The sequence below is a fragment of the Oryzias latipes genome, chromosome 1 (assembly GCF_053564925.1).
Source record: "Oryzias latipes strain Hd-rR chromosome 1, Olatipes_Hd-rR_3.1".
Lineage (NCBI taxonomy): Eukaryota > Metazoa > Chordata > Actinopteri > Beloniformes > Adrianichthyidae > Oryzias > Oryzias latipes.
In genome coordinates this window covers 39,284,230-39,310,295 of record NC_136237.1, presented here as the reverse complement: position 1 = coordinate 39,310,295, position 26,066 = coordinate 39,284,230, and the positions used below count along the sequence as shown (strand labels likewise).

Here is a 26,066-nt window from a genome sequence, read left to right as displayed (position 1 = left end):
TTTAAAAATATATATATAAATATATATACATATATATATCATCTAAAATTTGAAAAATAAAAAATTTAAAAACTTTATTGTAATTGTGCATCCGTTCGGGAATTTTTCACTCACCGTTGAGTTTAAATTAAATCTAAAGTACACATTTATATAGTTGGCATTGACTTTATTATTGGATAGCGTACCTTAATAAATGCTTGGCCTTTATAGAAACATTCAAATGTCCTTGTATTTTCAGGCATCTGAATGAAAAATTAACATTCTTGATTTTTTTTAAAAATGGGTCAGATTTGTTTTAATTATGATATTGAATAGAAACCGTTTAGATTTTCCTTGATTTTCCATGGAAAATGTGTTTTATGATATTTTTTATGTGTTCTGTTATAAAATGGTTCCTGTAGCACAGTGTTTTTCAACCTTTTCTGAGCCACGGCACACTTTAACCTTAAAAAAAATCCCGCGGCACACCAGGATCCAAAAATTAAAAAAAAAAAAAAACGGAGAAACTCATAGTCTGTATTGATCTACAGTCCCTCCACAATCTCACATGCATTTTTTAGATAATTGTTGCAGAAAAAGCTTGAAACTGCAGCTGTTTTTTTCTAAAAGATGCAATAAAAGTTAAGTTAGAAGATGTAAAAACAGTTTGATGTGTGTTCGTTGATTTCAAGACGTTTAACAACAGATCTCCTTGAGCGCTGTCACTCTCACAACCCAATGCATCATGGGAGATGTAGTGCATTAAACGGCCGGCGGAGATCGCGTCTCTGAGCTTCCTTGTTTTGTTCACTTGTTCCACTGTCTGACATCCGATTTTGTGGAAAGCTGCACCGATAAAGACGAGCTTTAGCTGGTATTTTTGTTAGAACTGAGCGACTTTCGGGACAAGGAAGTGAAGACTTTAACCACTTCTGATTGGTCAGATTTATGACATGTGATTAAGCTCCCCAAGAATGATTGGTGGAGACAGTTAAAGGGGCGGGACTTTTCCAAAATACAGCCGGAGTTGCAGTTGAATCGCGGTACGTCATTCTTATCAAAATGTCTTTAATAAAATAAAATAAACGCAAAGAAAAAGTATTTTACGATCTTTTATATTCCTAACTCCTCAGTGTTTTATCAGGGCCTGTTTGGATGAACACAGAGCTGAAATCCTGGAGATGGGAAATGTTTAATTTTTCAGTTAATGAGGGCAATTTCCCATGGCACACTTGACCATCTCCCACGGCACACTAGTGTGCCGCGGCACACTGGTTGAAAAACACTGCTGTAGCAAACCATTTGAGGAAGAAAAGTGTAGTTACAGGAACAATGCCGCCCTCTGGTGGCGAACACACGTCAAAGCAACAGTTCAGGGAAGAAGCAGTCACCAAAGAAGGGAGTCCTCCAAGCCCAAATGTGTTTGGCTTTCCCCAGTCTTCCTCCCATTGTCATGTCCAGTCTCCATCACTGGAGTTAAACTGCTTTGTGTTTGTTGTCAGCAGCTGGAATGTCTTTGTTCCTGGAGCACGAACATTCCTGGAAACCAAATCGGACTTCAAAACAACCCGACATTCAATCTTATGACATCAACACGTTTGCATTTTCAGGTCAGACTTGAACATATGGTTTGATAATAGCAGTTTTTTTCTTTTTTGGGATGGATTTTTTGTTGTTAATTTTTTTTGTTGATAAATTGCTGCAGTCTGGCTCTCTTAATGACACAAAGAAGAATTCAGTTTGTAATCCTGACACATCAAATAAAATCCCTTTAATACAAATGAAAAAAAACTCTCATTGAAAGATTAAACTTTGTTTTTTTTCTATTCTTTAAAAAATCACAGAGCTGTTTTTTTTTTGCGCTTCAAGTTTTATTTTTAATTAAAAAAGCAAAATTGCTCATGTTTGACTGAACTTTATTAAGACAAGATATTTACAGCAGTTGAGCTGCCAGGAGCTTTTTGTGGTAAAAAAAAAAACAGAACAAAACAGAACAGAAACAAATCAAACCCAAAAAATGAAAACAGCACAGTGACAGAAGGTTAAGAAAGAAAACTAAGGTCTTGTCTAGTCCACCGGCTCTGGCAGGTCAGAGTACCTGTTTGGATCTGAGTGGTTCTGACCCGTCTCTGGCTGTTCTCCATTGAGCTCAGCATACTCTACTGAACCCTGCAGACACACAAAGCCAAAGAGCTAAATATGGTCGACTGTAAAACAAAGCAAAACGTTTGGGTTTGTGAGATCAGTGTGGCACAGTTTGCCAGCATAAGGACCGTCTCTGATGGAGCATTTGGATTCTGGGGTTTTTCACGTCTTCTTGTGGCATTTTTCTGATGACTGAGGACATACATCAGGGAAAATTAAGCTCAAAATTGCATATCTGATTATTTCTTTATTCAAATCGCTGTGAATCAGGAGCAGACGAAATAAATGCAGTTTGAAAAAGATCTCCTATTTGTGACGTAGACGTAGCTAGCGGGAGAGAGTAAAAAACAGAGAGCTCTCAGTGACGGGGAGGGAAAAGGGGGGGGCGCAGGTCTCTCCTCGTCAACTCAAAGGCAATTTCTAATGGACTCCTACCACTCTGCAGAAACTATGTCCTAGAAAACGACACAGGATTTTTTATGGGCTAACGGCATCGTTCTACCTAAAAGACCACTGGGAATGCTCTACAATAGGATCAAAGGAGTGGCACTTCATTGTAAATGTGTTTTTACCCAAAATATAAAGCACAGTTTTGCAAAAGGAGCCTTAGCATGAGTGAAAAACAGGTTCAACTGTTCTTCAAGAAGATAAACCGAAGGCAGAATCACAGTCAGAACATCTGCTGCTGCAGCGACTGGCCTGGCGGCTGTGATTGGTGTGCAGACTGAGATGGGCTTGGAGGTGACTTCAGGTCAGAACTGATGGCAGCGGCTGATAGGGAAGGAAGCCCCAACCCAGATGCCTTTGTTTGAGCCTGGAAACCTTGACGGCAGTTTCCCCCTTTTGCTCTGGTTTACTGGCCTGCTGAGGCTCAGTGAAAGCGGGACAAACTCTGGGTTTGCAACTGCAGATTGTATTCAGACCAAGAGTGTTTTTAACATACAACTCAATTTTCATGAAAAGCTTTGTCTGTTTGAGCTTCTTTTGGCTTAAAAAAGACCCCACTCCTGCGATTCTGCAGAACTCCTTTCTAATTTGTCCTCCGTCAGAACCAAAGGCATCACAGACAATATTGGTTCTAGGCCAACAGCTTATCATTTATGTGTTTTCCTGTTTTTACCTCTAACTTAGGAGAAATAGAAGGTTGTAGATGAATTAGTTAAACAGTAGAGTGAAAACAATTCTACACTGTAGAGGAAACTGAATGTGACTCATCTCAGGTGACTCGGATTTGGTCCTCCACAGAACAGAAAACGTTTTCATAAACAAAACAAGCATAAGGAGATGTAAAAAAATATAAAGACATTTCAGGTTGCTGTCATCTACAGATTCCATTTCTATGGTCATCAGCATCACACTGCTGAAATCTGCATTCAAGGTTATAACCTGTTTTGCACAAATGCTGCTTAAAAACTCGTTTATTAATTTCAGTCTTTAGGCTGTAAAAAGCATTTCTGTTTGAATTCATCTAATAAAAATACTTTTGTGTGAACGTGAGGTCAAACAAAACCAAATCTTTTAATTTGATCTCTAAATGCCGTGTAAACCAGGAACAATCTTCACATTTTTTATGCAATTTGGAGACATAACTTCAATCCTAAATAACAATTGGTGCTGTCTTTCAAACATGCATGGGTAAACAGTCTAAGGTGTTATTTTCCTCAACACTTTTGTCAGTATTTCTGCATCTCAAACAACATTGTTGAGAGCAAAAACTAACCAAGTCCCCCAACGTATTTTAATTTATATTATTTTTTTCATAAAATATGACCTTTTTGTAATTTTGTAACAACTTAATTAAAAAAAAAATTTCCTGTCAAATCTTTGATGTAATTATTTGGCTTTACAGGGTTAAATACTTGGATTTCATTCATGAATACAACTGTTGCTGTGAACTGATCCTACAATCTGATCAGAGAACGAGCAGGTGTGCCGTGTGTCACGGGTGTTACTTACATAATCGTGACCTTCAGGAGGGCCTGCAAGAAAAAGCATCAGCAGTTCATTAATAAAAGTTAATCTGAGTAATTCTGTCTGAATCAAGGAAGCATAAAAATGAAGCTTTGTCTCTCACATCACAATCTAAAATTAATAAAAACTCAATTTCTGTTGAGATTTTTAAACAAGATCCAATATTATTGTCTATATCTTAAAAAAATGCAATAATTGTCTGTTTCAACAAATAAAACCGAGACACAAAGCAAGAACTCTTTTATTTCTGCCTATGGCTGCTCAGATGTCCATCAGCGGCTCACAATTCTTCTGCCTCTGAACAGGAAACTCAGAAGTTCAGATGGATCGTCTGATAGGAACCCGGAGTTTGGTAATAACAGGAAGTCCCACAGGGATTTAACAGAACAAAGATAAAGCGCCCTCAGCTTCACAAACTAAAACCTTCGGCTGTGGTGTCATTAAGCTTGTAAGCTGCTTTGTTTTAATTTTTGATATGAAGCTCCAGATTTATATATACCCAGAACATCTTTAAGCATCATAGATCAGGTGTGTGTGAATGTGTGTGCATGGGGTGAATGGGACTGTGCTATATGACGCTATATAAGTATACGCTGTTTTATTTTCTTCCATTAAAAGAGGGTTTTAATTTGAAAACCAACTGCTGTGGACGATAACAAACATTGCGGAAAAGGAGTCGCTGTCCCCTATTTCAGCCCCAAACTGCCAAAATATGTACAAATTTAAACTTTGAGTGGTTTTACATATGAAAACATTGATTGGTTAAGATGTTAAACTCACCATGTGTGGAGTTCTGAAGCTCGCTGTAAACTGTGTCTGTCCCTCGTCTCAGCGGAGCTGTTAATGTAAACAGCGACAAGTGTTGATCTAAAGCAGGAGGTGCTGCGGGTTTCATGTCTGATCAACAGAATCCTGAAACGGGTCAGGTTCCACCACTAATGATCACTCTGGCCCACATGGGGCCTTGAGCAGAAAACTAGGAAGAAGATGCAACTGTCAAAAGCAGACGTGCAATTAGCTCAACCCTTTCCTGTTTAGGTCTACGGCTTTGCTGAAAATTCCAGCCGTTATTCCTGCAGTTATTGCGACCTGCGAGTGTATGAATTAAGTGTAATTAGGCCCCTCCCAGGAAGCGCTGGCTGGTCTTATCAACTGTAAAGAAATGTGGGCGAAGCACTGAAGAGTCGTTTGGATGAGCTGGGATAGAGTGGAGGAGAAGTCTAATAAAAACAAAACAGAAAAACTCACACATTTGACATAACAACTATTGCCAAAACGCAAATGTTTGCTAAAAAAAACTTTCAAAACATTTGCAAATCCTATTTTTTCCCCTCCGAGTTGTTACTGTGATGCAGAATTGTGCTGTACCCTCTTAAAAAAATATGTTTCAATACAGTTACTCCCTCTCAAATTACTCTGTTTAATTTCCATGAGCGAGAAAGTGCAAAATGTAAAAATACTTTGCAAGTAAAGTCAAATTGGGTCCTACTGGATGATAAAATGGGAATCTGACACTTTACACAAATATTATGCAACCTTTGAGCTGCACTGCAAAAACAGACCCCTGGAAACAAAAAAAAGAATCATAAAATTAAAAAAAATAAAATAAAAATCTGTCAATGGGGTAAGAAAATCAAGAATTCTTATTTTAAGAACAATAATTCTAGTCAGGTTATTTCTTGAACTGAGATTATTTTTCTATTGAAAACTTTCTAGCTGAGATTATTTTTCTCGCAAAACAGAAAATACGATTTTTCTTGAAACAAGGGTCTTTTTAATTTCTTAAGATTCCGTTTTTGCAGAGTACTTTAATGCAATAAATCTAATATGAAGACTGTGTTTATGTTTTTTTTTTTTACACGTCAAAAAAGTTCATGTAAAAATCCTTTTCTGCTGTTTGGAAAAAGTCTTCATTGAATGCTTGTATTTAAATCCACCCCTGCCCTCTATCAAAGTAGGGGTACCCCAGGGGCCTAGATTGGAGATCCTGCCATTTTAAATGTGTGTCTTTTACTGGTTGTAGCCTAATAAGACACTTGTCCTGGATTGAGGACATCATTTAAAGGTTGTAAAGCGTTGTTACCTCTGGCAGCTTCTGCTGAGCGAGGATGCACCACTTCCGTGTACTCCACATCTGGCTCATTGGACACTGTGCTGTGGTCCTCCTCGTTGTCTACATCAACAAAGATACTTTTAATTTATTCCAATATGCAAATGACAAAGGTGAAAACAAAAGAGAAATTCATTACGACAGAGCTCAAACAACAATAAATAAATAAAAATCTCTAACAAAGCAGTTTATGCCCGTTAGAAAGGTTAGAAACCTTAAGCTCACCCTTTATGCTTTTCACACACTCACAATAACCTCCTCTTAATTACATCCACATTAACATAACACCCTCATAATAAAGAAAGTAACGTGACTAATGTGAGAATTTGACCCAGTGAGTGTACAGAAAATGGTCTCCAACCAAATCAAGTCAATTCAGTCGCCATTTCTTCGCCGTACAGACGTCGCCACGTTGGAACCAGAAATTGTCAGTCAGCTGTGATTGGTCCGAGTCGGTTTCATGGCAACCACTCTCGCCAATCAGGAGTGAACTTGTTGGCCACACCCCCTACAACTTGAAAGCGGGCTACAGGAAATCTGTCAATCAAATGCTTCAAACATTCAGTGTGAGACCACCTGTTTTTAGTGAGGCATCCGATTGGTCAGTTTATGACTTGAATAACTTAGACTACAGAAAACAAATCACGGAATAAACGAGGATTAGCAATAACACATTAAAAAAAAAGGTAGCAGAGCAGGAATGGTCATTCTGACAGATAGACTGACTGAGTAAACAGCTGCTTTTTTTCTATTCAGACGTCTGGGACTTTGGCTTCTTGGTCCCAGCGGATACTATTGGTTTGGAACGCCACTCAGTCCAGTTCTCATTTACAGTCAATGGTTCCAAACTGTTCAGATCTGTTATTACATGCAGCTCTGGAGGAATATTATTCCATGAGTGGGAAAATGCACATTCATTCCATTGTTTCTGTCGTGACTTGGGCACATTTGAGTAAATACTGGTTGGCAGACCTCAAAACTCTTCAGTTGCAAATTTCACTAATAGGAAGATTTATTTTATGGACTAAAACAGGTATGAAATGATTTCAGGTGATAGCAGGAAACGGACTTTAGGTTTCTCAGTGAAACTCACCTGCTTCAGGTTTTCTCTCGGTCCATACACTGACTGCTGACCTGTTCACCCTCACTGTTAAACACACAGGGACTCGTCAGTTCAACAGCCTGCGCTCAAACCAAACCGACACTAAGCCTTGAAAACATGCACCAGCTGGGATGGAGAAACATTCCTTTAAAGCTACGTTCACACCGCGCATTCAAGTGACCACTTTCATTGAAAAGTCTTTGTAAACAGGCATTCATCCTTGGATGCGAGAAGCCTGGTGTGAACGTAGCATAACAGGAAACAACAGTAACATCTCACAAACCTTATGTCAAGAAAATGGTGGCATTTTGATCAAATGCAGGCAAGAAAATCCAAACATTAGTAGAATTTCAAGCACATACTACATTCAAATAAAGCTGCGTCAAGACAGTTACTGAATATTTAAAGTTTTTTGTTACACAATTTGAGAAATCAGAGGAATTGTTGCCAAATGTAACATTTCTGTTTAAGGAGTCACCATGGACTCTCCTTTGTGTTCTTGTGTCTGTATTTCAGGCGGAAGTGGTGCATAAGACGAGGACTCCTGCTCCTACTGAGAACTCCTATTGTCCTGCAGGAAAAATGAACTGTAGGAAATGACGTAAACGTGACCGTGCTGAATACAATTTTCCAAATTCCTAGACCAGGCCGCTGCATCAGAGCTCACATGTGTGCAAGTCATCTCTGACTCAAACGTTTGTGCCTCATGGAACAAAAAAAGGTTTAAAGGTTTTGTTCAACAGGAGGTTTTTCCATGGATTTTTCTATTTTAATAAAAAGTCTTTATTCCTGCCAGTGTTTTCTCTAAAAAACCCACTATTTTTCCCACTTTTATTATCCTTGAAAAAGTGGTGTGAACCTGTTCTTTCATCTAAAACATGTTTATGGAGGCTTTTTTTACATCAAATTCTAAAACCCTTAAAATATTGATTGATTTTTATTTTTCCAGAACACAAACCCCCTTTTGAGGCCAGACAAAAACATGGGTTTTTCATGAGACCACCGTCCCCATAGTAATAGGTCGCTTGTATAAAATAACACATCTGGGTTTAAAACACTTCTGTATAAAACCGATTTTAATTAACCTAAACTTGTCATTATCTTTGGATGTTCCACCAATGTTTCTTATCATTATGGCTCTCTAAAATCTGGATGTCATGACAGATGACCACCTAACCTTCTCTAGCTGCTCACTTCCATCTAACACAGTAAATCATCTTATCCTCCTTATGATCCTCAGTGTAAGGGTCTTAGCAGGGAAATATAAATCCACATCCTTTCCACCGGGGTTCCACAGGGTACTAAACGTGGCCCTTCCTTGTTTCTGAGTTCTAACCTTCCCAAATTATTTCAATCCTTTCTATGCTGATGACACACTGCTCAATCTGACATAACAGCATCATCATCCATTTCTATCTTGCAAACATCCGTATTTAGATTTGGTTTATGGACCTCCACTTTTTCTGCAGAAAGTTGTCTTTTATCAAATTTACAAGTGTAATGCATGTATCAGCATGCACAGTCAAACTGCTACAAAATGCAAAAAATACATTTTTAATGACAAAAAATTGATCGGCTCTCTGCCCTGGCCTCCTGTGGCTGCCATATCAAAGCAATCAGCGCCCGAACACAACAGCAGCGTCCAACCTGAACTCTGTTGTCTGCTCACAATGTGTGTTTGATGCACAAAAGAAATGAAGCTGAACTCTACAAACGTGGGATCGCACAACAGTAGAAATGGCTACGTGAGACACGCACAACACCTAATGAGTGTTGTGTGATTCTGACATTTTGCTTGAACGGCGCTTTGAATAAAAGCTTCTGCTGAATGTAGAAGTCTAGTCAGGCAGGTTTGCATTGTTAAGCATTTGGAACCCAGAATGACACACAAATGTTGATGCAGCTTTGCAATAAACAGATCAGAGCTCCTTTATGTCTGTGACAAACCCCAACCCTGTTACTGACGCCCATGGGATGCCCACACACTTATTACTTAAACAGGACTAAGGGGCTGGGGCTCCATCACAGAATTTGGGGGTAAAAAGAAAAAAAAAAGGGTGTTCGACGTGCCTGCGTCTCACCTACTGCAGCCATACGTTTTGTTTAAGTGCTTGCAATGACCTGTCAGTGCGCATGCCATGCGTGCATACCAGCATGGTAAATGGTAAAAGGCGTATACTTATATAGCGCTTTCTACCCTCTTTCGAAGGTCCAAAGCGCTTTACAGTCACAGTCCCATTCACCCAGTCACACACACTGAATGCGGCTCCGCTGACGAACACTGACACCAACCTCCCACCAGAGGCAAGGTGGGTTCAGTGTCTTGCCCAAGGACACTTCTACACATGGGCGAGCAAGGCGGGAATCGAACCTGCAATAATACGATCATGGGTCGACTGCCCTACCGCTGCACCATCGGCCGCCCCAGTGGTGCCCCAGTATGCCAGTATTAAAAATTTGCATGAACATTTTTGTTCTATGGGCTCACCAATCTTGATCCACCCGTAAGAGCAGTTGTTATTAATGCATAAATAATCTCAAACTTGGTCTGAACGCTGACCTTTAACCCCGTTCTTCCCATTGAACTTGATTAGACTTCAGTTTCTCAAATTCTTCAGTTTGGGGATTTTTACTAACTAAAATGAATGAAGTTGTTCAGAGATTTCCCACAACTTTTGCAGATTAGCCAGCATAAATGACACCTGATTGGTAGATGATTGACATTCTTTGATAATCCCAGTTGGGGAAAAGCTTCAGTGACAGCTGTAAATCAGCATTCAACAGCACTTATAATCATGTTTGTGTTTCTTTAATCCAGAGGAAAAATAGGGAAATATAAAGTTTTCAGCGCATGTCGAGGCAGTTTTTGGTCGTTTTAATTCTATTGTAGATGTTTTTCCTTGTTTGGTTTAAACAGAGTCTTTCCCTGCCTTATGCACAATGGGCTGTTAATGTAGCAGCGGTTGCACGGTCCATTCTGGCAAAAACAACTTCCCAGTAGAGAATGTAATCTCACACTCTGTTCCACCAGAGCTTTTATGATTAATTTCCTCCACCTGCTGCAGGCATTCAAAGTGAAACAAAATAAGCCCCACCCTCCACAGCACCCCCCACCCCCCCCACCCCCCGTGCAACATGCACCCCGCCTTTGTAGGAACTCTCTGGCAGACTCTATTGTTTTAACTTTTCAAGGAAGTCTCTTTTGTAGGTTAAATATTTCAGGAAATGAAACGACGCCAAAGTCTTCATGAGTTTGACTTTAGATGGTTGCACCGTCTGGCACACATTCTTTTAAAAATAATAACTTAATAGCATTTAAGATTCCTGTTTTCTAACATGAATTATGTCTAGTTTGAAAAACGGAAGAGTAAATGAACGCTACACACACTTCTAAATAAAATCCAGCATCTTTATTCTAGAAACCTCTGCTCTAATCAGACCAGAAAACAACCACAAATATATACACACATTTCCAGTAAAGATATGTACAGATCAAGATCAGCAGACGGACTATGAAGATGGAGATTTTACACAAAGCAAATACAACAATCAAAGAAGAACGTGTGAGTGAGTGGACATGACAAAGACACATGCTGTTGTGTTTCCACTAGGGGTGTAAGGAAAAATCGATCTGGCGATATTTGTATTGATTTAAAATGCTGTCAGGAGGATATTTGTTTAACTATTTATGAGCGTCTGTCTCGTTTTCCACTTTAACCACCAACCGCTAAATGGCAGCAGAACACACTGTGCCTCTTTGAGCAGCTCTACACCGCACAAAACATCTACAAGATCTCAGCAAAAAGCAGCCTGCTTTGTTGTTATGAGACATGAACCACTTAGTTTTTACTCAGGATGGGTACCGAACCAGAACTCTGTGCCATGTTGCTGACAGTATCATATAAAAACGTGGGTTGCGGTGCTTTGCAGCGCGCTCAGATGAGAACAAGCGAAGCAGTGCCGCTGTGCAGCGGGTCACGCACGGAGCCTCAGACTAAATGCTGTCGGCAAAGCGGGCCACAGTTCTGCAGAACTTCACAGCAATAGATTCTAGTTCAGCGACCTGACGGATCAGAGTGATGTGAACGATGCTCTGAAAAAAGGCCAACGTCGTGTCAATGAGCGGTGAAATCCGTGTTTACGTGAACCGTTTAAAAGTACTGGAGAACATTTAGCAATGTTGAGGATAAACAGCAATCTATTTCCTCAATCATACTTTTAGAACCTTGTTGGTTAAGGCACATTCATTTTTTTTCTATTACTGAAAACTATTTTGTTTTGTTGACTGTTCCCTTTCGGAAAAAAATATATTTTAAGTTACCAAAATAAAAGCACGATGAATTAGCTTGGGTAAAAGCAACTTGTACATGAAATACTGCTGCAGTGCTTAGCGTTGAAATCATTAAATAAAACAAATTTTACCATTTTATCACAATGAAGGGCATATTCATATCCAGGTAGAGGTTTTTCTAAGTCAAATTCTTGAAAAAAAAATGTTTTGGTTCAATATCGAGGTATCGTATCGCCAGACTCTTCCCGATACACACCCCTAGTTTCCAGAAAAAGAGAAGCCTGTGAGAGGAGGGGAGAGGGAGCAGTGGGTTCTGCTCATGAAAACCAACAAAAAAAAGTCTGCAGCGGCTCTGCACGATCAACAACGTTTGTGTCTCTTGAGTTCCTCTTGAAAAGTCTTTGCTTAGAGCTTCCTTTTTCCTCTAAAAACAGAAAGTGACCGCCCTTCACAATGTCCGCTCTCTAAACTGTTGCTGGAATACTGCAGCTGCTCCTGTTGCTGAAGTCAGCAGGTAGCGACGCCAAGCTACCTCGCGCCCCATTGGTCGCTCTCCCCTCCTTGTCACCAAAGAACGCCGCTGCGTCTGCAAGAAGATGATAATGGCTGCTCTAAGCAGGTTTTGCAGCAACCGAGTATGAATTAGCATTGAACTGCAGATCCTGCAGCATCTGTGTGCTCGCAGCATCCGGCTTCTTCTGCCTCTACAACTCATGAGAGGAAAAGCAGACAGTTTTGAGGGCGACTCAGAGGGTGCAAGCTCAAGAAAACAGAGAATGAACGTCTGAAAGGAGGTTCAGGTGAAGACAAAAACCTCACATGACCTCTGCATGCATTTCAGACGACTGGTCACTTATGTAAGTAGCAGGGTTGTCACGATATTCAGATTTTTAAATTGGATTTTATTACTAAAAGGATTTATTAAAAAAAAACATACATTTGGACTTGAATCAAAAAGTTTTTGACTGTTATATAAAAGTCACAGAAAAACGCAGACAAGGAAAGAAAAGCTTAAAAAAATGATGATTACCATAAATCCAAACATACCGTGACTACCCCAGAGGCTGGGCAATAGAAGAACATCACACCACAGGTTTGATGCGTTTAAGAAGACAGGAAGTGTTAAAAGGAGTTAAAAAGTCATGGAGGTTGTTAGTGACTTATGGGAGAGAAGTAAAACCAGCTACCTGAGGCTGACTTATAAACCTCTGTGCCGTGAGTTAGAGTCACTGTTAGAGAGTCATCTGATTTAGGGCTTGAAGGCTTTCTGAGAAATAGTGAGAATAAAGTCAGCTCGGCCACAAAGCGAAGAGAACTTTAAAAAAAATCACATCATTTCTGAAGGACTTCATAAACTATACAGGTAGTTTTGCATGTTGTCACTGTACTGCATTGTTTACATAAACAGATGCTGGCTTTCCCTGACAAAAAAGACATTTGATTGAGACGTTTGATTCGTTCCAACCCTAGCAAACGGTGTTATGAACGAATGTTAAGGAGTTTGTCATAACTTGGGTTGTAGAGTATCTCAACGATTGGTAAGGGTATCATGACGTACTTGTAAGGATAAAGTAAGTTACACGCACTTTTGACGTACGGGTGATGGAGTCGTACATTGCCCTTTACGCCACAGTGGCCTCCAACCCTTTTCTTCGTGAGGTTTTGCCTTTGCCGTGCTTTTTTTGCAGCTAATTCTGCTTTAGTCATCATAAATAGCTGTACATCGGTGGTACACGCGTGAAAAGTCAGTCAGATGAACGTGGAACGGTCGTGGAAAACCACAAATTTGCGTATGCACCTTGCGAAAATCACGCACAGTTGCCTAAGATCTACGTAATAATTGCACATAGACTGTGAGAAACACGCATAAACAGTGTAATTCTCAGCCAACCAAAGATTTTGAACAGCTGAAAAACCCAATTTGCGAAAAGACTGCGTACATCGACAAATGACAAACGCAAAAAACATTCATGAATGATGTATGTTTACGCATGTATCACGAGAAGTGATCGTAGTGGCTGTGACACGGCCTTAAGGTCCGAGTACTGGTCACTTTTCCATTCACAGATGGCCTGTTTCCACATCTAAGAGCAGTTGTCACGAATCCTACGGTCACACCACCCTCTGCACCGTGCACTGTCAGTACAAAGTCCATGTAAACGCGCGTTTAAAACTCTCCCCTTCGCCTTTTTCAGGCCGCTTTCAGGCTCAATGTTCAGAACCAGAGCTGCTGAACAGGGGCGGGGCCAACACAGTAATGGTGGCGCCCAATTCAAACTGATGTTTCTGCTGCAGGAGCAGCTCTTTTGAAAACAGTCATGAACGTCTGAACCTGAAACAGCAGCACACCTGAAACGTTCTTTTTGACCGGAGATCCACAGATTCTTGGGTTCACAGGGAGGAGAAGTGGGGAACGAGCCAGTCTGCATAGGTGCACTCTTACAACCCAACATCATTGGTTCTTCAATATCAGCTGGTCAATCAATTTGAAATTAACCAATTTTTTCTACGATTTATTTACAACTATATAGACAAAATCTTCCTAAATAAAGCACAGTCCTTGATTAAATGGTACATTGGGAATTAGCGATTTATGGCCTGAAGGGGTTAAGCAAAGACTTTAGTCAACAACAACAGATTTACTGCCCCACACACCCTGAAACCCTTTTTTTCCTTATTTACCCCACCCCTGAACAGTATAAGCTAAACAGAAGACAAAGCTGAGTGGCAGAAAAATATAAACCAATTAGAACGAAGTCCTGAATCCACAAAGCCAAAAACAGCGTCCCTGCTGCTTCAGCAAGTGTTTAACATGAAGCCCAAGCTTTTTATACAAATAAAAACATGGATTTGGGTGTAGAAAAAGAAAAAAAAACTTGGATCATATTTGATTGAAAAAAAATGGGTGGAAATGTCGGAAATTCACGATACAGCTTCTACATTTTCACTACTTCTGAACATCAAGTCCAAACCAGAGAATCACTAAACTCAACGAAGAAGGTAACCCGTTTAAAATGGCGTGGTCAGAGTCAATCCCAGGTATCACGGACAATGATGGAGGTCGTGATCATTTCAAATGGTTCGTGTATCATCAGCTAGGAGGAACGAGTTTATCCAAATCTAAGAAGCGCTTCTGCTACGTCTGTCAATCATCACCCATCAGTTTAGGGGGTGGAAGGTGGGAAAGGGGTGGGGGGTTGTGCATTGGTCTAGGGAGGGGGCTCTATTTTAATTTTAATTTGTGCTGGTTTTAATATTATTTATTTTGTTTTGTCTTAATGTGAAGCACTTTGTGTTTTGTTTTTGTTGAAAAAGTGCTGTATAAATAAAGTTTGATTTGATTTGATTTGAGTCACGCATTTTATTGAAATACGGATGCCGTCATGTTGGTCCCAGTTTGGTTTGAGGTCATTGTTTCTATGGTAACCACTCTCACCAATCGGGAGTTGGAAAGCCGTTAGCCACTAGCAAGCGGGCTACACGAAACCTGTCAATCAAACGTTTTGAATGTTGGACGTGAAACCACCTACTTTTATTGAGGAATCTGATTGGTCAGTTTACAACTTGAATAACTTACAATTATGAAAAAAAAGTTTATCAGAACATGCTGAAACAGAGTAAGAATAGTGATTCTGACCAAATATAGCTCTTCAAGAAGTCAATGGGATTTTGGCTTCTTGGAGCCAGCGGGTACTTCCTGTTTTGTATGGAGGGGGGAGGAGTCACTCAGTCCAGTTCTCCTATAGATTTAATACTGTGTCCCAAAAAAATCAAACACTAAATTTTTGTCTTGGTTCCAGCTCTGAGGAGCTGTGGTGGTTTGTGACAACAGGGAAAAAAGAAGCACAAATGAAGAGTTTTCCCTTTGACTGAGACAGACTTGGAGTTGCACAAAAAGAACTACCAGTAACATTCATTTGCCTCTAACATATTGACTTCTGCACAATTTCTAATGTTAAGTTCCTAGTTTAGTCTCCATTCAGCCACAACTTTATTTAATAAAGAGGTGACAAATGACTTTTTTTTTTCAGTACAAACTTGAATTGTGCAGTTTTGTGGAAACATGGTTGAAGTAACTTGTCTGACCTCTGTCCCTATGCATAAAAATAAGAAAATCCGTTTACATAACTGCAATGAAGTGACCTGCTTTAGCAATAACAAGCAAAAGAACCTGTATAGTTCTTTTTAGCAAACCCTACAACACAACACAAAATCACTACAACATCACAAAGGGCAAACAAACTCACACTGACAACTCAGGAGCTCTTTCTCGTTTGCCTGAAAGAGGATAAAATGAGAAGAAAGGGAGGTGTAGAAGGTGGAGCACCTCTGTGTTCTGTCATTCACAGTCAAATCAGGGCTGAGTTGCTGGAGGACTGTATATCTGTCTACCTCTCTTGGATTTGTAGTGCAGCACACAGCCGGCCGTCACCACCAGCAGGATGAACAAGAACACGATCCCCCCAATCATGGCTTTCTTCCACAGCGCCATGCGGACTAAAAACAAAAAAAAGTACAGATCAGACAAAAGGTCAACTGAAACGAATCAACTGGATCTCTCTGGATGGTAAACTGACAACTTTTGACCGTTTCCAAGCAGTTTCACAGAGCAGTTTTAAAAACTCATTAGCAACTTCCCAGATTCATGTAGGAATTTGAATTAAATGGTTAAAAAAAAGCAGTTGAAACTAATGGGGGATAAACTATCTAATTATCTATGTCCCCTCCTTGGTTAAGGAGCAACTCTGATGAAAATGTTGTTGTAACATGTTCTTGTTGCGTTTTTCTGATGATGGAGGACAAACGTAGAGAAATTTAGGCTTGAAATAGCATTTTTGAGTATTTCTTTATTCCAATTGTTGTGAATCAGGAGCAAAAAGATTATTTGTTTGTTGTTGATTATTTGCAAAAGATAATAATAGTTACGTAAAAAATACGCCACAAGCTCCCTGCTCTGAGCTCTCAGCAACTGGGAGGGGAAAACTACCCGGGTTTTGTCATAATTGTCATAATAAAAAGACCAGTGGGAACTCTTTGAAAATGGATCAACGGATGACAGGAGAGGGACTTTAAACAGACTAATCGTATCTACACAGATGATAAATTGTACTTAGAAACTTAGAAAAGAAAAAAAAAACAGTTCAAATACTAAGAAAAACAGCAAAAAGAGGAAAAAAAGCGTCGTCCTCTGGTTTTGACCTTAAACTTACCATTTCATTCTGACATTCGCCAATGCAGAATGTGAAAAAATAAAAAAACAATGAGAAGAATTTACTCATTTATGTAGTAAGGTTATTGTCAAAATATTTCTGTATATTCGGTGTGACAGAAGAATGATCTTCAAACTGTGAAACACAGAGGTGGGAGTATCTTGCTTCAAACCTGTTTTTTGTGACTGCAGGTTAGCAGATGGCAATCTGGCCAATTAGGCAATAATTCTGACTTTAAATGCTTGATTCTAAAGGTGAACATCAGCATGGATGTCTAAAGTCAGTCAAATTATTCAGAAAAAAACAGTTTCTGAGGAGAAAAGCTCAAATCCGCCTCACCATCTATGTCAACCGGGTTGCTTCTGACCATGATGCTGGCCCGGTTCTCCGCCTCGCAGTAGTACAAGCCGCTGTGCTGCTTGGAAACCACGGCGACTTCGTAATCCTTGAACGTCTCTGCAGAGGTGGTGATGCGGAGGGGATGTTTGTCCCCCTCACGGTACCACCTGAAGGTGACGGGAGGAGTGCCGTTCACCGCGCAGATGAGGTTGAGCTGGTCTCCCTCTGAGATGTCTGACAGGTCAGGGAGGACAGTCAGAGTCGGTCTGCTCAAAGGCACTGCGGGAGGAAAATAAGGTCAGTTTCTTTACTAAATGTAGAACATGGAGGGAAAAAGTCATTTTAATGAGATGAATGTGTTGAGGGATTTTCTACCTATGGCGCTTATCACCAGTTCCTCGCTCTGCATCCTCTTTCCACCGTTTCGTGCCTCACATTTGTAGCTTCCCAGTTCTTTGGCGTTGTAGATGACGACTGTGAACAGAGCCGTCTGATTGGGCAGATGGACGACGGTTTCCTTCAGTTTTGTGGCGTTACTGTAAAGGATGTAGGTGATGGGGAAACTCCCCACAGCCGACTGACAGAGGACGTGAAAGGGCTGCTCCAGGATCGGCTTGTTCTGGAGTGAGATTTTTGGAACTGAAACTGCAACTGAAAGAGCAAAAACATAGTCACCCGGGAGGGGCGTTGGACAATATCTGAGTTCATAAATGCAAATAGAAAAGCAGCAAAAGGTGATTTTTCCCTGCTGTACAGAGTTTTTCATTAATATATTAGCAGTTGGTCACTTCCTGAGCACAAAAGTACAAAAAAACACACATTTATGTTCAACTCAGGATATCTTTTTACTGTGCAGTCCAAAGGAATCAACTACAGGCCCATTTTGTACTCCAAACAGCATTAGGAAGGACTGCAAGGGTTCAGTCTTCAACATAGCTTTGTAAGCAGAAAGGCTTTGAGGTAACGTAAAAAAAAAAAAAAAAAAGATACTTTGGAAACATTTGTCTATTTTTGTCTCAAACAATCATTATAACGTCATAATATCCCTTGAGGTTGCCGTACAAGCTTCAAGGCACAGGCCTGTGCTCCCCCTGAGATGGAGCGGCTCTTCTGTACGACCCGCCATACGACCCCGTGACCTAGGTTCGTCCCGGCGGCTCACCTTTAGGATGAACTTTGAGGGCTTTACTGGTTTTCCTGATGCCCCTTGCTTGAGCGATACATGTGTGGTCTGTTTTCAGGGCCTTGACTTTAAACACCCCACTTCCATTGGAGGCGAAGCTTTGGTTTGAAGAAAGGTAGTAGCTCAGCTCTGCTCTGTTCAGCTTTTCCGAGGCGACTTTTTCACTTCTGCAGGTCAGCGTCATGGGCTCGTCTTCAAAGACTTCAGCCGGGGACATTGTCAGGACGGGCGCGGAGAACAGCTCTGTGGATAGATTCACAATTAAAGACGTAGACACCAAAGACACGAGTCGGCAGCGCTGGAAGACGGCTTTTTCCTTTAGATTATGGTCACTTATCCCAGAAATACCTAAATTTAAGTTTTTCAGCAAGTTCCACAGGGACGTGTGGCGGCATTTGTAATCAGGAGGCAGTCACATTTTTACACGCGGAGGTTTGAAAAAAATAGTTAATATTTTAAGGTGACTGGATGATTTTGTGACATTGGTCAGTGGCCGCCCGGGCACATTTGGTGCGGTGGCAGGCAGGTGGTAGAAAGGCAGGAATGCCATAATTGACTGATTATCTGCGGCTGTCCCACTGCCACGGTCCGATTGTTAGAAAATGTTCAGCAGCGGTGCAGGCACTCCTTGAAATGGAAATGGACCGCGATGACCAGACGTCAATCTGGTGATCCAGCCCACCGTGGGTCCAAATATGGAGGCAGTATTGATTCTGCACCAAACTTGCCATGGCGTTGATATCACCACAGCGTCTCCAAAACCCGTGTCTTGACTAACTGTGGTTGATGCTAAGAAGAATACCAAGAAGACAGAACTTTATGTTTTCTGCAATAATCATCGAAGAATGACAAAACGCACAAGAAAAACGAAGAAGGGGGGACTTCTGGTTGCTTGGCAATAGAGTAGTTCAAAGTTTTTTTCTTCTATCTTTTCTTTTTAGCCGTCTACAAATGACACGACAAGACCGCCATAACAACGCTTGCCCCTCAACAGTCCAAAATCTCCTCAAAGAAAACTAAATCGGCCAAAAAAGAGGAGGCTGGCTGGACTCTAGAAGCCATCACCACACAGCTGGGGCAGAACCATGAGGCTCTGGCCACAGAGTCTAAAACCTCCTTCGACCTGCCTGACTCAAAGTTGACCCAAACGCCCATCGCGGTGGAGGACCATGGTCAATGTGTTTTATCTCTGGAGCTGGCTTTGGAGGAGCCGAGTCAGCGGGTGACAGATCCAGATGGTCAGTTACATACATTTTGTAAGCTGGAATGGAAAAGGTTTCAACCACCCCATTAAGAGAAGAAACGTTTTTACTCATCTTAAACAACTTAAAGCAGGAGTCGCTTTCCTGCAGGAAACGCAGGTACGTAGTTCAGACGCCGAACGTCTCCCAACAGGCTGGAAGGAACAACGTTTCCATTCCTCCAGGTTTCACTTCTCATCGACCCTAATATCTCTTTTAAATCTCATAGTGTGATTTCTGACAAATCTGGTAGATATGTTGCCGTCACCGGAAAACTGTTTAAACTATTGCTCGACCTAAACATATTCGCTGCTATTATTGGAGGTGATTTTAACTGCTTGTTGAACCCCAGTCCTGGACCGCTCCTCTAAAAAAACCAGCACAATAAGTAGACTAGCTGCTCTCATCCAAGCAGCGTGCGATGTGTGGCGGCGTGAACTATAAAAGATTCTCCCGATGCCTCCCCGTCGAGCGGCGGTGGTGGTGGTTGTTGTTGTTGTTGTTGTGTCTGTAGCATTACCGAGGTCACGAATCCACTCACCAATCACGGTCACATTCCTTCTTTCACTTTTTTTCAAATGCTCCATAGTCATCATGCACTCAAAGGTGAGCTGCGGGCCTGTTGCCGTCATCCTGTGTTTGGTGTTCGTCTTCCCCATGCTTAGCCATCGGGAGTTGCCGTCCTGGCTCAGGTAGACCTCAATATTTTCAGAGTTGAGCCCTGAGGTTTCGACTCTGCACGATATGTTCAGAGGATCTCCTTCATAGACGTTGTTCTCTGGGGAAATCTCCAGAACTGGTTTGATGGAAAGCCCTGCAGATGCAAAAAAAAAAAAAAAAAGGGTTTGGAATTTGGATCCACTCTGTATAGATGTGAAACTACAAAACCCAGACTACCTCTGACTGTGACGATGACCTCGTTGCTTTCCTCGGATTTGACGTCGACTGGCATGTTATCGACGGTGTAGAAACAGTGAAGTCTGTGGAGACCCAAAGTAGTGAAGTGCAGTGTGGACTGTGCACGATTGGAGTCAGTCTGAACATCACCGAGTTCCACAGAGTCATCATAGAAGTAGAACCCGAAGACACCGGTCTCTCCAGGTGCCAAACACGTGGCCGTTACCATATCCCCCTCCGTGAGGTAAGTCCTATTAAGGTGGAGAGTCGGCTTCGACAGACCTGGTTTCAGGTTCGACACAAATGTAAAAAGAATGGCGAGAAATTGTTTTCTGAATTTCTTTTGATGTGGAGAAAAGAGTAAACAGACCTACCCATCACTTTGAGCTTTTTCGGTTGGCTGCTCAAGGTTTCACCCTCGATGGTTAACTGGCACACGTATTTGCCGTTGTTGGAAACTCTAGCCTCGGGCAGCAGGTACAGGACGTCATCAGAGGACTCGGTCATCTTGGTGTGGACTATTCTGTTTTCTTTGAAGATGGTGTATTTTCGAGTTAAAGCCAAGTTACCCGAGGTCAGGACCTTGGTCTGGCACCTCAAAGTCACGTTGGTGTTCCGAGGCACCTCTTCTGCGGGCTCGATGGTCAGGGTGACAGACGAGATCTTGAACGCTGCAGGGTGGTGAGACATGAATCTTTTTTTTTCAGGATAAGGGAAGACCCTTGTGTTTAACCTTTAAATTACTATGAAACCCTTTTTACACTTTGATAGTCTGGTACAGTTCAGTTGGGTGAGGAACCCCAAAAATGTCCCATCCTACTTTTGTTTGCTTTCATTTTGATTGGACCAAAATGCCTGGAAACATCACACAGAATGTCCTGCTGGTCCAAAGTCTATCCTTACTCAATAGTTGGTTTGCTATTAAAGTGCTCTTCCAACCATTCTAACTCAGATATTCTCACACTTAAAAGAGGCAACAGGAATGCTGCTGAACCCACCCGTGCTCTTGTTCCACCCCACTTCGACAACTGGATTAGCCGGGTATTGAACCTGTGACTGATAAATGTCTACTTCAAGCTTCTTTTAGTTTCTTCTTTTCTACTCAAAATGCACATCACTTCCTATTCCTGGTTCATATCTCCTCTTTGGTTCTGTGGAGAGTCCATTTGCTTTCACACTGTAGTGAACAGCACCAGGGTTCATTTGGAAATGAAGCAGGACCCTGCCTGGCTTTCAGTAGATTTCACTTGTTTTTCAAATGAAAAAAATTTAAATGAACCTAAATTAAGCAAACCTTATGAGAAAACAAATCCTGGTTCTTATAAAACAGCTCTGTGTGAAAGTGCCCCATCACGTTAAAGAAAGTGATAAGAAAGAAAGGCAGTTGTCTGACGTCCCGTCACTATCTGATCTGTACCCGATCAGTACGTCACACGAGCAAATCTTAAGATTTGTGACGGTAGAAATCCAGCTCAGAGCAGCTTTGGTCTATTTTCAAAGCGTTCCCAGAGGTCATTTAATGATGATGATGCGGTTTTTAGCAAAAATACGAAAAAAAACTGCAATTTTCTAGGGCGTAGTTTCTGCAGAGCAATTCATTAGAAATTCACCTCTGAGTTGTGGGCAGGACTGCTGGCATGGAGTAAGCCTGCAGTCATTTCCCATCATCCCCTTGTTTACATTCTCTCCTGCTAGCTTCCAGCCCCTCACACCCCCCCAACCTAACATTATTGGTACAACAAAAATGGCGAGCAATATCAGAGCTCTCCAGCCGTCCAGTTTTGATCCAGCTTCCAGCTCAGACGAGGAAAACAAAGAGGAAACGTGGATCTATTTGTCTACAAGTGTTTCCATCAGAATGGAGCGGAGCAGGGAGCTTGTCAAGCCAATTGTAGATTTTACAACTACAAGCTTTTTCCAACTGCGTTTTTTCGTCTGCTCCTGATTCCTAACTAATTGAATGAAAAAATCCTCAAATATGCAGTTTTAATTGTTATTTTCTTTATTTTAGTCCTACATCATCAGAAAAATGCGACAAGAAAAATGATTAAAAAAACAATGTTTTCATTGGAAAGTGGGTCTTTAAGCTACTTGGAGTAGATTAGCACCCTGGTAACATTTCCCGACAGTTTTGCCTCCTTCACGATTGTGCGACCCGTTTAACTCCATGTTCACATTTATTTATGTTTTCCTCAATGACACAGAGTTTCCATCGACTGAATTCCATCCCTGAATAATAAGAATTATTATTCTATATTGTTGTTATTACAATGAAAATCTCAATGACATCATGAATACCTCTCTGAGAAGATGCCCCGGGGGCAACTGCAGCCACTTTTGCAGCAAAATGAACTGTGAATAATGTGTCTGTTAGGGGGGGTTTCCCCGCACTGGGGAGTCAACTGCCATGAAATGAGACCGAACAAGAAGACACTTGGACATGGGTGGTATGGATCGTGCAATTCTGATCCCTAACCTTTCTCTTTTTTGTCAACTTTAAAATAAACGTTTCCATGATTGCAAACATTTCAGGAGGTACTTATGATTGTTAACATGTCAAGAGATACTCTAACCAGTAAATGCAGTAAAAGGCCTGAAGTGTAGGGCACAGATCGGGTAGCCTGTAGCGACAAGTCCCCGTCCCAAACAGCACAGGTGTCACATTATTCATAGAGCAAGTAAACAGGTAATATCCACGACATAAAATGTTAAACCAAGCAAGCACAGTTAAGTTGGAAGTGCCTCTTAATATAAAATAATCTACAAAAACAACCAAAGTATGTAAATCCTGCCTTCAAACACAAAAAAATATTTTGGTCTTTAAAGAAAACCACTAAAGCATTGGCAGCAGAAACAGTTCAGTAAAGCATGGCGGTGGTAGTTGATGATCTGGGCGTGTTCTGCAGTCACACTCACTTGGCTTTGCAAACACATAGCAGTTACCAGCCGATCAGACTTGGCTCAGGTCAGATTTCGTTTTTAAACCTGCATCATACAGGAAGTCATGAAGTTGCAGAATCTTTTGGGCCTCAAAGGTGACAAAATCAAATGAATGCTTGTTGGAAAATCACATTAAAAACTACATTTCATGAAGAGAAATGCTCTGATGGTTTTCCTTCCTTCCTGTATCACAGACGCAGATTTTCCTGAAAAACTAAACTTCACGTTTAAACACAGTCACCCACAGAAACTTTAGAAGAATAATCACCAAAATCTTTGACCTCATTCCAGGTGAAATAACACAAACAGACAAGGTTTTCAAGTTAAAATATGTCAATAAGGACGTTTTTTTAAAATTCAATTCGAAAAATGTGCACGTGAACTGTTTAATATTATTATAAAGTAGTATTTTAACAGTCTATATTTTAGTTCTGGTTTTAAAAACCTTCAAGCAATAAAATTATATTTCTAAAGTAATCCATTACTATATTACTCAAACATTCCTGTTCTAAAGATTAGTTAATTCCAAATATTGTAAATTTTTGTGCAAAAGTTTGATATTCAAACACTAAGCATTTTTTTTAAATGTATAAAAATAAAATATTACACAAAAAATAAAATAATCTGTTTTGAGGTACTAATCTTAGCAAAAAGTAGTTTATTTAAGTGTACTACAAGTTTACTTAGTCTATTCTAAAAAAAAAGGCAGTATACTGGAAGTTTACATTTTATATTGTAAAATTCCAATTTAGTGTATTGAAGTATTCAGTCAGTATACTTCTTACACGTACATGATCTAAAGTATACTTGCTATATGTATACTTAATAAACGTCATGTGTAGTACTTTTTGATGGGGGGTGTGGATCCCCTCAGAGATTTTCTTTTTGAGAAAATGTCAGAAAATTCTGTTTGGATTAAATATGTAACTAAACTTGCTCTTTGTGCCACAAAGATGAAAACAATTTAAATTATCCTAAAAGTTTGGACCTTCTTTAAAGGAAAAATTAGAGGTCAAAGTAATGTTTTAGTGACATTTCAAAGTTTTATTTTCAAACTTTTTTTTTATTTATTTTTTATCAGCTTACATATTTTTTCCCAAACTGATTTTTTTTAAACATTTCTGCTTCAGTTTGGGGGTTTTTGCTGTTTTCTCCTCTTTCAGATGTTCACATTTTGAACGTTTTCAGTAGTAGCTACGGCTGTGCTGTTCTGACTCACACCTTCCATTCACGGTTGGGGAGGCGTGTGACACTGCCCCCCAACACGCTCCCATCACAACTTTCCACCACTTTTATCTGCTAAGGAGCTTTTATCTGTCGCTTTTTCCAGGAGAAAATGATCGATTCCTTTCCCCTCGGAATGACTGAAGGACCGGGGGAAAAAAAAAAAAAATCAGGAATCAGGATCTCAGACTGTACTCACATGTATCTTCGTTCGCCACAATCCCAGACTGGATACCTTGGATTGGAGAGAAGAGTGAAGCTGCAGGTTAGTGTCAAATAAATCACCGCCTGATTAAGGCGAGCGAGGCCTCGGAGGAAGGGGGGGGGGACCTTACAGCCGCACAGGAGCGTGGAGGCGAGCAGCAGCAGGAGACCCATCCTGTAGGAGGAAAACTGATGCCGGCGGTCCTGGAGGGCGACGACTGTGTGACACCGCTGCCAGCTGGAGGGGGCGGTTTATGTGTTGGGCGGGAGCGGGCACCATCATGGCGCTTACCTCAGCCAGTCAGCGGCGGCGGTTATCACAGCGAGCAGCCATCAGCTTGGCTTAATTTGACAGGAAGCGAGTGTTGTTTCCTGAGGATGTTCGGGCCGGCTGTTGTGGAATGTTCTCCTCGCACAAGTGTGAGTGTGTGCGTGTAACGGCGGTCACAGTGAAGCCAAAGAGCGTGGGCCGCAGCGCCCCAGGCCTTTGACCTCTGACCTCGGCTGCCCCGGGGCCTCTGCAGGTAAAAATGGCTTCCTGGGGCGCTTCCAACGGTTTCAGGAGACAGAAGTGGGAGCTCCTGGAGGATGTGGAGGTGCCAGGGGGACTCCCCCTCTGTCAGTGTCATGATTAGACATGAGAGGGCGGAGCCGAAATGGGATAAAAACAATCTGATAAAAACTCTGAATCTGAATCTCACGGGAAACTACTGGAATTAAATAAATAAGAAAAACGTGTTTCAAACTGTTAAAATGGAATATTTAGTAGAATTTCAAAAAATCTTTAATTTATCAATCTGTGGCTAATTATTTTAAATTTACTTATGATAAAAAAAAACCATATAGGGTTAGATAAAGCACTTTGTGCAATAGAAACGGTCTTTTGGCCAAAAAAAGAGAAAAAAAAAGCTGGACAATCTTACAATACAATATAATTACAATAGTAACAATAGTTGTTTTAAAGTGTGAAAATTGAAATCTGCAAGGACAGATAATAAAATGAGCAATTTATGGATTAAACTAAAAAAACTAACCAACCGACGCCCCCCTCATGTGTCCCCCCCATATGTGTCTTTAGTGGGATTCTTTAGCCCTCTTTGCATTGAGTTTACCTTATTGACTGAAGACCACGACTAGTAGGAAGCTGTGGCACAGAGGTGCAGAGGCTGACCTCTGCCTTGTCCAAGTGTCCTTGAGCAACACACTGAACCCCACGTTGGCGCCAGTGTT

The 26,066-nt window shown here is 41.0% G+C and overlaps 1 protein-coding gene across 8 annotated transcripts; it reads right to left on the bottom strand.

The window, feature by feature from the left end:
- Positions 1–1,828: 1,828 nt before the first annotated feature.
- pecam1b (platelet and endothelial cell adhesion molecule 1b) lies at positions 1,829–25,162 on the bottom strand. Of its 8 annotated transcripts, XM_011484063.4 has the most exons (16): positions 24,968–25,162; positions 24,832–24,867; positions 20,843–21,139; positions 20,469–20,750; positions 20,113–20,385; positions 18,310–18,573; positions 17,523–17,798; positions 17,148–17,426; positions 15,991–16,095; positions 15,846–15,876; positions 12,786–12,865; positions 7,299–7,352; positions 6,179–6,268; positions 4,876–4,932; positions 4,081–4,103; positions 1,829–2,148 (listed from the first exon to the last, which is right to left on the bottom strand). In XM_011484063.4, exons 1-16 carry the CDS (start codon positions 25,008–25,010, stop codon positions 2,047–2,049), a joined length of 2,292 nt encoding a protein of 763 aa, XP_011482365.1. In that variant the 5' UTR covers positions 25,011–25,162; the 3' UTR covers positions 1,829–2,046. The 8 variants fall into 8 exon arrangements, 6 of the variants coding, with proteins under 6 accessions (XP_011482365.1, XP_011482408.1, XP_011482455.1 ...); XR_013656030.1 differs by lacking the exon at positions 12,786–12,865 and having other exon boundaries at positions 2,118–2,148; XM_011484106.4 differs by lacking the exons at positions 12,786–12,865; positions 15,846–15,876.
- Between the last annotated feature and the right edge of the window lie 904 nt (positions 25,163–26,066).